This window comes from Bufo bufo, chromosome 8, assembly GCF_905171765.1.
Source record: "Bufo bufo chromosome 8, aBufBuf1.1, whole genome shotgun sequence".
In the NCBI taxonomy this organism is placed as follows: domain Eukaryota; kingdom Metazoa; phylum Chordata; class Amphibia; order Anura; family Bufonidae; genus Bufo; species Bufo bufo.
Window position 1 is genome coordinate 91,069,245 of NC_053396.1, and position 13,427 is coordinate 91,082,671.

At 42.8% G+C, this 13,427-nt stretch overlaps 1 protein-coding gene across 1 annotated transcript; it reads right to left on the reverse strand.

The window, feature by feature from the left end:
- Positions 1-6,380: 6,380 nt before the first annotated feature.
- P2RY4 (pyrimidinergic receptor P2Y4) lies at positions 6,381-13,203 on the reverse strand. The gene is made up of 2 exons (XM_040405036.1): positions 13,036-13,203; positions 6,381-8,384 (listed from the first exon to the last, which is right to left on the reverse strand). Exon 2 carries the CDS (start codon positions 8,334-8,336, stop codon positions 6,711-6,713), a length of 1,626 nt encoding a protein of 541 aa, XP_040260970.1. The 5' UTR covers positions 8,337-8,384; positions 13,036-13,203; the 3' UTR covers positions 6,381-6,710.
- Between the last annotated feature and the right edge of the window lie 224 nt (positions 13,204-13,427).

Sequence of the window (13,427 nt, forward strand, 5' to 3'; positions counted from 1 at the left end):
ATAAGTGGGATTTCTTGCCTTATAAATGGGGTTGGGACCATCAGTTGCGTTGAGGAGAAGTCAGGTGGATACACAGCTGATAGTCCTACTGAATAGACTGTTAGAATTTGTATTATGGCAAGAAAAAAGCAGCTAGGTAAAGAAAAATGAGTGACCATCATTACTTTAAGAAATGAAGGTCAGTCAGTCAGCCGAAAAATTGGGAAAAGTTTGAAAGTAAGGGCTATTTGACCATGAAGGAGAGTGATGGGGTGCTGCGCCAGATGACCTGGCCTCCACAGTCACCGGACCTGAACCCAATCGAGATGGTTTGGGGTGAGCTGGACCGCAGAGTGAAGGCAAAAGGGCCAACAAGTGCTAAGCATCTCTGGGAACTCCTTCAAGACTGTTGGAAGACCATTTCAGGGGACTACCTCTTGAAGCTCATCAAGAGAATGCCAAGAGTGTGCAAAGCAGTAATCAAAGCAAAAGGTGGCTACTTTGAAGAACCTAGAATATGACATATTTTCAGTTGTTTCACACTTGTTTGTTATGTATATAATTCCACATGTGTTAATTCATAGTTTTGATGCCTTCATAGTCATGAAAATAAAGAAAACTCTTTGAATGAGAAGGTGTGTCCAAACTTTTGGTCTGTACTGTATATTCACATTGTGTGCAATGACATATACCGTTAAATACATTTTTGGCAAAATAAAGACGACTTACGGTCTCATCTCCATCACAGGACGTAAAAAACTGAGCTGTTCGGTATAAATGTATGGCCTTTTTTTCGATGACCCATCTCCACTGCGGCCCTTGTCAGTAAGCTCCCTCCGGAACTGGTCCCTGCAGCTATTCCACCGAACTTTGATGTTTTTAACTGTGAAAACAACCATCAAAAGTTATACAAGATTTGCTTGTCCAAAAAAAAAAAAAAAACAACCTAAGTGTTCCTAAAAATATAACAATAATAAGACAAAAGAATACTGGACAGGACAGAGTGCAGTCGGGCAGTTGTGGGTGTAAGATAATGGTTGACAATTACTGGAAGGCAGAATTTATTTGAAGATTGACTTTAAAAAATTGTATTTTCTGATTTTGGAAGTAGACAGATGTTTCATGATCTATTCCAACATGGCACATGTGTCCAAACTTCCAAAAAAAAAAACAGGCACAGTATACATTACAACGATGGCCAGTAGGTAAGGTCAGAACAGACATTAAAACATGGTGTGGCGTTGAAAAAAGGTCATGGAATTTGCAAAAAACATAGACACAGTGGCATACAGAGAAATGACTGGCCACAATCACAAATGTTAAAAGGAGGCCCCCATACCACAGTAATTTGTTTGAAGCACCTTCCTTTCAAGCCTCCTCCAGTCCTGTGGCTAGTAATGAGCACTCTAATATCTCTGGCCGCAGTTTCTACATGTTTACACACTGTCTATACTGTTACTGTATATATGAATGTGCTAAAACTGTTGAGGGGTCCCTGACAAAGTATTTAAATCCTCCTCGTCCTTCTCCCGGATAGGCCACTTCAGGGTGATGGTCAAAATGTAGCTGCTTCACCTGCTTCCCCTATAGCTAGGCCCCTACATGTACATACCGCTAAAGCAGGGATGCTCAATGTGCGTCCCTTCAGCTGTTGCAAACTGACAACTCCCAGCAGGCCTACAGCTACAGCAGGGCATGGTGGGAGATGTTGTTTAACAACAGCTGGAGGGCCACATGTTGAGCATCCCTGCAGTACACAATTAAACCTTGCCTTAAAAGGAACATGATTCTGCAGTCTCTGAAGTACTTCACTATATCATAAGGGACAACACAACAACCAAACCACAAAACGACATTGCTTGCACGTACCTAGTTCTGCACGACCTCGGTGATCCGCTTTATCCCATTCTCGTGGCTTTAAGCGACGGGCCACTTTCTCCCACGAAATTTCCTTCCGCACACGGTCCTGATACGCAGGGGACCGTGTGTCCCATAGCTCAGGCCTTTCATGGACCATAGTAATAAGTTTGTCCACATTCCATTTGGGCATTCTTAGCTGTCACAGTGAACTTTCCAAAATATGACAAGGGAAAATATGTCTGTGCCAAATCACCTCACAAACAAGGTTTGCCAATCGTCTAGTTTGAACTTCCTGTCTTTTTTTATTTTTTTATTGCTCAAAGGACTTGGAGACAGGTTTCCAGGCAACCGATCCGCAAAAAAAACGCACGCGGATGACCAACGGAAGGCTTAAAATGTGCATCCGCGATTTTCGCGGACCCATTGACTTGAATGGGTCCACGAACCGTTATCCGTGGAAAAAATAGGACCGGTCTTATTTTTTTCACGGACTGAAACCACGGATCACGGTCGCGGATGACAAACGGTGCCTTTTCCGATTATTCCACGGACCCATTGAAAGTCAATGGGTCCGCGAAAAAAAACGGAAAACGGAACAACGGCCGCGAATGCACACAACTGTCGTGTGCATGAGGCCTAAAGCTGTATTATCATAAACCTGGAAAACCTCTTTTGGTGCTGCTACACTATGGGGGTCATTTATTAAAACTGGCAGTTTAGAAGCCGGTCTCAATAACCCTGCACTGGCACATAATGTGCCTAAGTTATGTAGAGGCTCGGCCTCTACATAACTTAAGCGTATCCACCGCCAGTGTACAAGATTTAAATCTACGCCAGCTCCCTTGCTGGCATAGATTTAGATCATTTTCTATACCAAAAACTGGCATAAAAATGAAAAAATGAGACAGGCCTGCCGGACCACCCTCTTCCCCGCCCATGCCCCCTTTTTTAGAATTGGCGTATGTGGAGTGGATGGGGAAGAAGTCACACACTTTGCCGCAAATCACCTTACAACAAAATCTGTACCGAATATACGCCAAAAAGTGGCATATATTTGGTTGTGGTGTTTTTTTATAAAAACACAAACCCTAAATTAATGGGTCAATAATTATAAGTGTAGGGCAACCTTATAAACAGAATATATAACAACAAAAATGGGTGACCTTGTTAAAGCTTAACTTTAAATCAACAATAAAAATAAGATAATAGCCCATAGGTACAATAATATTCAAAAATATGTGCTGCACGAGTGTGCCTTAATTACCAGTGCTCACTAAAAAAGGGTACAGTCTTACCACAGGGTCACAAAGTGGTGCCACCATTAGGGTCTCCAGGATCCAAGTGCTGGGTCTCTGACCCTATCTCACCCTACTTGGCTTGGACTTATACCTATCAAAGGAGTACAACGATCACCCTATTGAGGGTGACCCCAGTGGTCAAAAATAACTCACCTACCTGGGTATCCCTACTAATTCCCCTACGCAGCCTAGTGACTGCCCAGCTTCGTCAGTAGAGGTGAAGAGAGATCCCAATGTTGGACCTGTTCATCCCTATGCGTTTCACTGGCCGTCGCCAGATCATCAGGGGACCATCAATCCAGGCATCCAGGCTGAGTCTACTGAAGTTGTAGTGAAAAAGACATCACACATGTAGTGCAAAACCACGTGCCGGGGGGAGGAGTCTGGGTCCTCATAAACCCATGTGGGACGCCAGTAAAATTAGGATGCCATACGCACCTCTAACCTCTGCCAGTGACACCAGGCAAACCTGTGTCTGGTGCTGGCCTCCAAGTTTTGCACTACATGTCTGATGTCTTTTTCACTACAACTTCAGTAGACTCAGCCTGGATGCCTGGATTGATGGTCCCCTGATGATCTGGCAACGTCTTACCACCAGATCATCAGGGGACCCTGTGGTAAGACTGTTCCCTTTTTTACTGAGCACTGGTAATTAAGGCACACTCGTGCATCACATATTTTTGAATATTATTGTACCTATGGGTTACTATGTTATATTTATTGTTGATTAAAAGTTAAGCTTTAACAAGGTCACCCATTTTTGTTGTTATATATGTGTTGTTTTTTAGGTCCGAAGAAATGCATTCAAAAACACTTTTGTAGTTTTTTTAGGGATTTTGTGACGTTTGTGCCCAAACAGTGTGTTTAAGCTTCTGGTATTGTAATGTTTTTTTTTTTTTTTTGCATTGCTTGCATGTTTACATGGGAAAGTATATACCTTACTTTGATATCAATGCCTATGTAGAGCAGTATGAAAAAAATGCACTGGTAAAAAAAAATTCATTGGAAAAATGCCACACACATTTATTAATACTGTCTAATAGACAGTATAAACTTAGATTAGACCGTCATGCCAGCTTTATCCCAATAAATGATGTTGGGTGATAAATCTGGCACACTTATGTGATCTATATGTGATCCTTTTGTTCTACATAATAGATGTTAGATGGAAGTCTGACATGTATGTCTAGATTAAAAAAAAAAATAATTCTATTGGCTGAAGTGTGTGATTAAAAGAAATGAATGCACATACCATCTGTAGCAACTTGTGTATCAAACCAAGTAAAGTGTTTGTGATCTTAAGATCTTTTATATAGTTAAATAGATATAAACTCTAATCAGTGCTGAAGATAGATGTTAAAGGGGTTCTGCACTTTGTTTTAACTGATGATCTATCCTCTGGATAGATCATCAGTATCTGATTGGCAGGGGTCCGACACCCGGGACACCCGCCGATCAGCTGTTTGAGAAGGCAGTGGCGCTATAGCAGCGCCGCGGCCTTCTCACTGTTTACCGCTGGCCCAGTGACGTCACGACTAGTATCAACTAGTGTGGGCGGGGCTAAGCTCTGTTCACTTGAATGGAGCTTAGCGCCGCCCATGTTAGTTGATACTAGTCGTGATGTCACTGGGCCTGCGGTAAACAGTGAGAAGGCCGCGGCGCTGCTGGAGCCCGCTGCCTTCTTAAACAGCTGATCGGCGGGGGTCCTGGGTGTCGGACCCCCGCTGATCAGCTGCTGATCTATCCAGAGGATAGATCATCAGTTAAAACAAAGTGCAGAACCCCTTTAAGGATTTGTTACCTAAAGTATACTAATACCTGATATTCATGGAAAAATCAATATATTGAACAGTATTTAAAAATGGGATGATCTTGAAGAGGGGACTTGTTCTCAATTAATTGAAAACATCTCTTTAGTGGCCTCTCGTGTAAATTCTTAACACAATAGTAATTCGTCCCCACTACTACATATATAGACAGTTTAGTGTATGGTTTCTAGAAGACTGCAAGGCACAGCGCAGACTTCTGAAATGTGCACAGCAGTCAGCATCTTTGTCTCATGCAGCTTTCCAATGGCCATGTCACATGTCATGACAATGTAGAGGATACATTAGGGAAAAAAAATATATATATATAGTTCATGGTTTGTCTACAATACATTTTTGTAGATTCCAGGTAATAGAAATGCTTAACCCAGAAAGCAACACAGAAAACTGATGTCATAAACATAAGTTTTATTATGTTTTATATACTAAATGGTAAGTTTACTGCATGTCATATGTTACATGTAATGCTTTGTACACTTTAAAGCCATTTTTTTTTATTATCAATTTAGATGTATTTTGAGTTAAAAAGTTTTTTTTATTATAAATGTTGCTTTGTTTGGCTTTTGTAGTGAAGTTTCACAGTAGCACACCATCCTTTTCCCTCAAACTTTGATGTGGCCATAAATCAGCTTAGGCCTCTTTCACACTTGCGTTGTTGGGATCCGGCATGCACTTCCGTTGCCGGAGGTGCCTGCCGGATCCGGAAAAACGCAAGTGTACTGAAAGCATTTGAAGACGGAACCGTCTTCCAAATGCTTTCAGTGTTACTATGGCACCCAGGACGCTATTAAAGTCCTGGTTGCCATAGTAGGAGCGGGGAGCGGGGGAGCGGTATACTTACAGTCCGTGCGGCTCCCGGGGCGCTCCAGAATGACGTCAGAGCGCCCCATGCGCATGGACGACGTGATCCATGCGATCACGTGATCCATGCGCTTGGGGCGCCCTGACGTCACTCTGGAGCGCCCCGGGAGCCGCACGGACAGTAAGTACACTGCTCCCCCGCTCCCCGCTACACTTACCATGGCTGTCAGGACTTTAGCGTCCCGGCAGCCATGGTAACCACTCTGAAAAAGCTAAATGTCGGCTCCGGCAATGCGCCGAAACGACGTTTAGCTTAAGGCCGGATCCGGATCAATGCCTTTCAATGGGCATTAATTCCGGATCCGGCCTTGCGGCAAGTGTTCCGGATTTTTGGCCGGAGCAAAAAGCGCAGCATGCTGCGGTATTTTCTCCGGCCAACAAACGTTCCGTACCGGAACTGAAGACATCCTGATGCATCCTGAACGGATTACTCTCCATTCAGAATGCATTAGGATAATCCTGATCAGGATTTTTCCGGCATAGAGCCCCGACGACGGAACTCTATGCCGGAAGACAATAACGCAGGTGTGAAAGAGCCCTTAGAAGATCATTCAGGAGAAATCAGAGAGGGCTGGGAGAGCAGGCTGTCAGATGACCAGTCTGACGAATTTTTCACAGAATGACTTTGTGCAGCTGGCTATGTAGTATGAAACATACAAGCTGCAAAAGCGCAACATTTTTAATAAAAATCTATCAAAAACTGTATTTTAGTCCAAAATACATAAAAATTAATAATAATAATTAGACGGCTCAGAATTTGTCTATAGCCTTTAGGACTATTAAGAGACTGTGGCAATGTTCCAGTGTAAAACTGTTCTGTTCTGCTCCTAATGGCTTCACCACAGTTTACGTCTCTTCCTTTAGACAATGTTGCTATGTTGTTAGTTTACATTTTTGAAAGGCTCTGTGGTGTCCCTTCTACTGCAGTGTCCTCATTAGAATTAGACCACACACACTGTGTCTCCTGGTGAATAGAGTCCAGCAAATTCCAGGATGAGCTGCTGTCTACTTCATAGGAGTTATCTTCTAGAGCTTTGTCATTTGGCTCCTCCAAACTTCTTACTCTTTTGAAACTTTTGCAGCCTCTGCATTCTCCATTGCTTTTCTCTCTCTCTGACTTTCGTTGAGGTAGTTTCCAATCAATTTCAGCATTAATCTCCTGGCATTGTATCACATATATGCTTTCTATACATTCTTTTCCATCTTTCCTGAGGTCACTTTCATTAGCTCCTGCTGTAGTGAGCACAGCATATGTTCTACTCTCAATGTCTTTCCCTGTATTGTCTCTTTGGTTTTTATTAATCCCAAGCCTTTTCATGTATTCCGTAGAATTTTGGTCATCCTTGTTCCTCTGTACAGTTGTCCGCTCTTCTGTATCAGTTACTTGCCCTTTTTCCTCCTTAACAACTAAGAGATTGCCTAAGCTACCATTGGCTTTAGCGTCTTCAGCTGAAATAACAGCAAGATTGCTGCGTTTTCTGTGCGGTGGAGGCCCCGACAGGCTGGCAGGTACACGTCTCAAACATGCACATGAAAGTTTTGTCAGCATTAAAGTCAGTTTCCTCTGATAATTATCACAGGCCAAGAAGTACAAGATGGGGTCAAAGCAGCTATTGGCACTGGCCAAAGGACGTGTTATCTTGTATACTACATTTATCACATTGAGTATTTGACAATCTGCATCAAGCAGTCGAAAAAAATAATACATTGTACGGGTAATATGAAACGGCAGGAAACAAATGACAAATACTGTAAGGACTACAACAATGGTTTTGATAGATTTCTTCTTGTAAGAGGAAACTGTCCTGCGAGAGCCATTTTCTAGTGGTTTCATTAATTCTCTAGTCATGAGTCCATAGCAGACAGCAATGACAAGGCAGGGCACACCAAACAGAAGGCTCATAACAGCCGTACTGTATATAACATAGTTCTGAAACTCCTGAGGTTGTGTCGTGTCATGACATAGCGTGCCATTACCCCTGGGGCTGAGAGTGACAAAAATAAGATTAGGCACTAGACAGGCACTGACTGACAGCCATACCCCAGCACACAGCAGATGAGCATATCGAGCCTTCATTCTCTGCAAAGTTAAAAGCGGGTGACAGACACCCATGTAGCGGTGAACACTGATACAGGTGAGAAACAGGATACTGCAGTACAAGTTTGTGTAGAAGAGGAAGCGGACAGTCTTGCACAAAGGCTCCCCAAAGGGCCAGTTGTTATGATCAGCATAGTAATAGATCAGTGTGGGCAGTGACAGCAGATACAATGTGTCAGATAGGGCTAGATTAAACATGTAAACCGTTGTAGAGCTCCATGGGCGCATCTTAGCAAAGAAACTCCATATGGCGGTAAGGTTTAATGGCAGACCTAGAAGAAGGACTGCACTGTAAGACACTGGTAGCAAAAAATACTTAAATTCCTCATCGAAGACACATAAGTTGTCTGTCTGATTAGCTTCATTCTGTGGGAAGGTGGATGGGTCGGTGGTAGTGGTGTAGAAATTATTCATGATATCAATTTGAGGTGGAGAATATTTTCATGACAAACTCAGAATGTACTTGTCCTGAAATAGAAAGAGAAAATTTCAATTCAATTTAGGAGTATTGTACACGTGGTCGGACTGAGGTTCCTTGGCGCCCAGCCCCTATATCACCAATAAAGTCTAATATTTGTTAAATAAAAAAAATAGACCCAAGTGTCAAGTGACTGGCTTCACAGGGGGTCCAAATGTTTATTTTCACCTTTGGGGCCTACTACAGTATGCATGCTTGAGTCCACCGAATGGTCCTCTGGTACTCTGGTGGGCCAGTCCAACACTGATTGTACATGTATTAAAATGAAGCCAAAGGGAATTTAAATATTATTCTCTGTTATTGGCCACTAATTTTAGGAATAGGTTACACATCCAATACGCCAGATAAATCGGTGATGGAAAAATGTCTTCTAAGCAACTACCAAGTCATCTGTGATCACCTTTTACAATTAAATGGGGACATTTTAGTTCGTACCACTACATATTATTCAAATTGGCAAAAAGTACAATCCAGGCCTTTAGACAGGACCCTGTTTTGTACTCTTTGTAACAGTTTACATCTTATGTAGTATATATAGTGTGCACCATTGTTCTTATAAAGGATCTTCCAGGTTTGCGATATTGATGACCTATCCCCAGGGTAGGCCACGAATATCAGATTGGTGGGTGTCCAACACACAGCACCCCTGTCGATCAGCTGTTCTCAGCAGTTGCCCAACTCTGGAAAAAACACAGTGGATGGAGCACTACACAACTGTCCAAAAGATATAATATGTATATAATGTGTTTGTGTTTATAATCCACATTCACAACTACAGTATAATCAGTGTAGGACTACTATATAGTACAATTAGCACAACCAAAGATGCTCCACAGCAAAACATGCTCTATAGAGATAATGAACTAGCAGGGGCTGCACGGAGGCGTGAGACCATGTAGTTCTAGAGCAGGAAACACAGTCTGTATGTGAGGGGAATTTGTGATGTACGGTATGTCATTTATGATCAGTACAAGTAATGTTAATTTAAAGAGAGCGTATCAACTGACATATGCTGCTCCAAGAGCAGGATAATGATAGAGGGAGAGAAGCCGAGCTTCCGGATATGTAAATGTGTGGAGTAGAATTTCTCAGTAAATCATGACAGGACTCCTAGGGGAAACAGTGAAAACCATATACATACTGACACAGGTAGAGCTGCCATTACCCCTGTGCGGGCAGGGTAATCAGGACTCTCACCTTCTCTCCTCGGAGTCCTGTCGGGATTTATTTAGAACTCTTGCTCTAAAACATATAACCCTATATATCACGGGGCTGAATTTCTCTCCCTGTATCACATCCTGCTCTCGGATGGGGTGCATTTAGCAAAACTGGTGCAAAGGAAAACTGGCTTAGTTGCCCATAGCAACCAATCAGATTCCACCTTTCATTTTTCAGAACTCCTTTGTAAAATGAAAGGGTCAAACTGATTGTTTCTATGGGCAACTAAGCCAGTTTTCCTTTGCACCAGTTTTGATAAATCTTCCCCTTATCTTTACAGGATAGAGCTATGCTTAAATTTATACTCCACTGTGTATTTGGGAAATATGTTTGCTCTGCCGCCTCCCATCATCCAATTCTTTTTGCTCTTAACATTACACTTTGCATAAATCTATGGAGAACATGTCTAAATGAAGGCGTTGCTCCAATACCTGATGTTGAAGTGCAATACAAGCATTATGCATGTTGTGAATGATGTCCTGTAAAAAAAACACCTCATTTCTCCCAATACATAATAGTAGAAATGTTCTGGAAATAAGAACATATTTCAGAAACGGAGCAGCTGTTGCTGATTTACACCCCATACAAGTTCATCCACAGCTGGATGTTCTGGATGTTCCTTCCCAGACGGACAAGGATGTTTGCCCATTGTTCTATGTGTACAGCAGAGCCCAGCATTTCCAGCCAAGAACGTACTGGAAATATGACAATCTATCAGCCCAATGTGAAATGTTATGCAGAGCCAGATGGGCACAGCTGTGGAGATTAGCCGCGGTGCTTGTAAGGGACAAACTGGTTGCAAGAGACAAAAATCTCCACAGTAAAAGCTAATACCCACCAGGCCAAAGCCTGTAGAGCAATGGGCTTCTTATTATGGGGAGGAGAAGGCCTCTATACATAGACAGTCCAGAGGAACATATTGCAAGTTTCTTTCTTTTCTTTCAGACAAAAAACTCTGTTTGTATCTTCATTTGAAATCAGAAACATACAGGGGTACAAGGGAGGCCTCTTTTACTTCTATGTTAGCCTTATTATTACTCTGTATGACGGTGACCGGCATAACACGGCCATATGTTATGAGCCCTTAGACTGCAGGTGATGCTGCTGAAATTCTACTGGTACCATTACACCAACCCATTACATCAACCATTACATCTGCTGTGCTCCACTGTTACCATACTCAAACAGAGGGACCATGCATTTCTGGCCAGATCTGAGCCAAGGACAGGGCATATTCTCAGAATTAGTGTTGTCAAATTGGTGACTCCCACTCATTACTGTTTGAGGACTCCAATTGATGTGCCATAGCGAGCAATGAAGGAAACTCCATTTACAGTCAACTTGAAAGGGAGCCTACACATCACTGATAAGGATATACTAATCTTCTTAGTTTATCTGACAAAAACAACTATTACAGATGAAGATGAAGGACTGTAGTCCATTGAAATGCAATGACGTTGGCCTACAAACCCAACAAAAGCACTGAATACACCTTACATTTCTGGTTCATATAAATGACAGCAGTCTAGTAGAGATTTGCTCAGCTTCATACATGTATGGAGGCAGCAATAATACCTGCTTGCTTCTGCTAGAATCAGAAAATAAATCCATCCTGTCTGATTTATGTATTCTCAGTACGCTCAAGGGTATCTGACAACTAAAGATGGAGGAATATGGAAAGTCAAGTCAGCCATCAGCGCAGAGGTGTGATGGAATATGTATAACATATAAATAATAGTGTCAGACAGTGCTCTCTTTATAGATGGGTAACATGTGCACATCCTATATAGTGTGAAGCCATCTGCAAATCATGCTGAGCGGTGACCCGAGGCACAGATAGTGCTCTAGTGCCCACAAGCCTTAGTTACTTCACCACATCACTGATTAAACCCCATATGATGCGCGATAATAAGTAATATAGCATTTGCTTACAACAGAATCCATATTTCTCCCACATTGCCCTCCCCCATTCCAAAATGTCACTGAATGGCAAATTTTCGTGCAAGTTGAGGATTAAGTCGGACAAGCTCTGAATTGTATTATTTGAGTATATTAGCAAGAAATTCAATCATATTACATTGATCGCTGACACTTCAGTAAATGGAGTGCGTGCTCTCAGGAAAATGATGATGCTCTGGACTTTCTAGCTACTAGGCAAGTGTGCACTAATGTGACAGGGAACTGACTTTTGCAGTGCCTGAATTTGTAGTTGTCCCCAGTGAGTTACCTCTGGATCCTTGCATACCAATTTCATTGGTCAGTTAAAGGGGTTGTCTAGATTCAGAGCTGAACCCGGACATACCCATATTTTCACCCAGGCAGCCCCCCTGAGGCTAGCATTGGTGCTCTGATGCGCTCCCTTGCCCTGCGCTAAATCGAGCAGGGCACGGGCTCTTTTGTTTATCATAACACACTGCTGGGCAGAAGCTTCCGCCCGGCAGTGTGTTCTGTGACGTCACCGACTCTGATTGAGGGGCTTTAGCGCTGCCCTAGCCGTTTTACTGGCTAGGGCAGCGCTAAATCCCGCCCCATCAGTGCCGGTGACGTCACCGGGCTATCTAGCAGCCCCATGGAGATCCCGGTACGACACCGGTTCTCCAAAAAAATGCTGATTTAGCGCAGGGCAAAGGAGAGCAGCGGAGCATGAACTGCTCCGATGCTCAAGTCAGGGGGGCTGCCTGGGTGAAAATGGAGATATGTCCGGGTTCAGCTCTAAACCCGGACAACCCCTTTAACCCTCCCATCTGATAATGCCTTATTACCAACAGAGTGTCTGAACTGAGCCAACAGATTGGCCATGGTCAAAAACGGGCACGCTACATGGCAGGTCTACCAAATATGCATGTATTCAGCTAGCTCAGTAGTCCGCTTACTATAGATGTGTTGTGTATGGAATAAAACCCCACAGTGCAGCATCTGGACTAGACACCCGGTGCAGAGAACTGCTTTCCTATACTCAGTTAACCCTTTCCTTGGTAATGTAAAAGATTTTTTATTATAATCATCATCCACTAATGTGAGCCTTTATATAGAACACCGACTGACAGGATACTGAAATTATTTAAAGAGCATTTCCCCTCCCAGATTTCTGTATAACAGTCATTCTTCTCATTTAGGAGTCTGTGAGTACTACTTGTATGATCACATATCTAAACTATCTATATACAAATGCTTGATCAGCCAAGGATCACTGCAAAACAGCCAAGCACCTTTATAAATGACTTCTAACAATGCAATCAGTCATTAACTCTTTACCGGCTGCTATGACTTGACAATCAGTCTATTCAGTGTTCCTTGCCCTCAAGCAATCAGATTATCATGGACCATGTGCAGTGATCTTGGTTCCGCATAGACGTCCTCATGTTGGCCCTCAGTCGTGTTGCCCTCTGTTGGTTGCATCATATAACATAGGCTTACCTATCAGTGTGATCCAGGGTCTGTGCTTTACTTTCCAGCATCTTCAGTGGTCCACCCTTCATTAACATTCCAGCTTTAGAAATCTGTGATGTTCACTGTTCCATAAGGCAAAAAGTTATTCTGTGCTCAGATAATGCACACAAGTAGCTCAAGGGTCAAGTGATGTAGTCCTGCTGATGAGCCGTCTTCACATGTCCCCTGTGTCGCTGGGTCTCTGCTCCTGTGTTTCTACATGAAGGCATTCTTCAGAAGCTGCCTTACAGCCAGTGATGTCACCAGGGGTGGGATAGACTGAATTATTGGGGGCAGGGGGAAGGAATAGGGTAATTCACAGCAAATACAAGCACAAAAAGATATAGTTCTATGTAAAACTACTAACTTTGTACAAACAC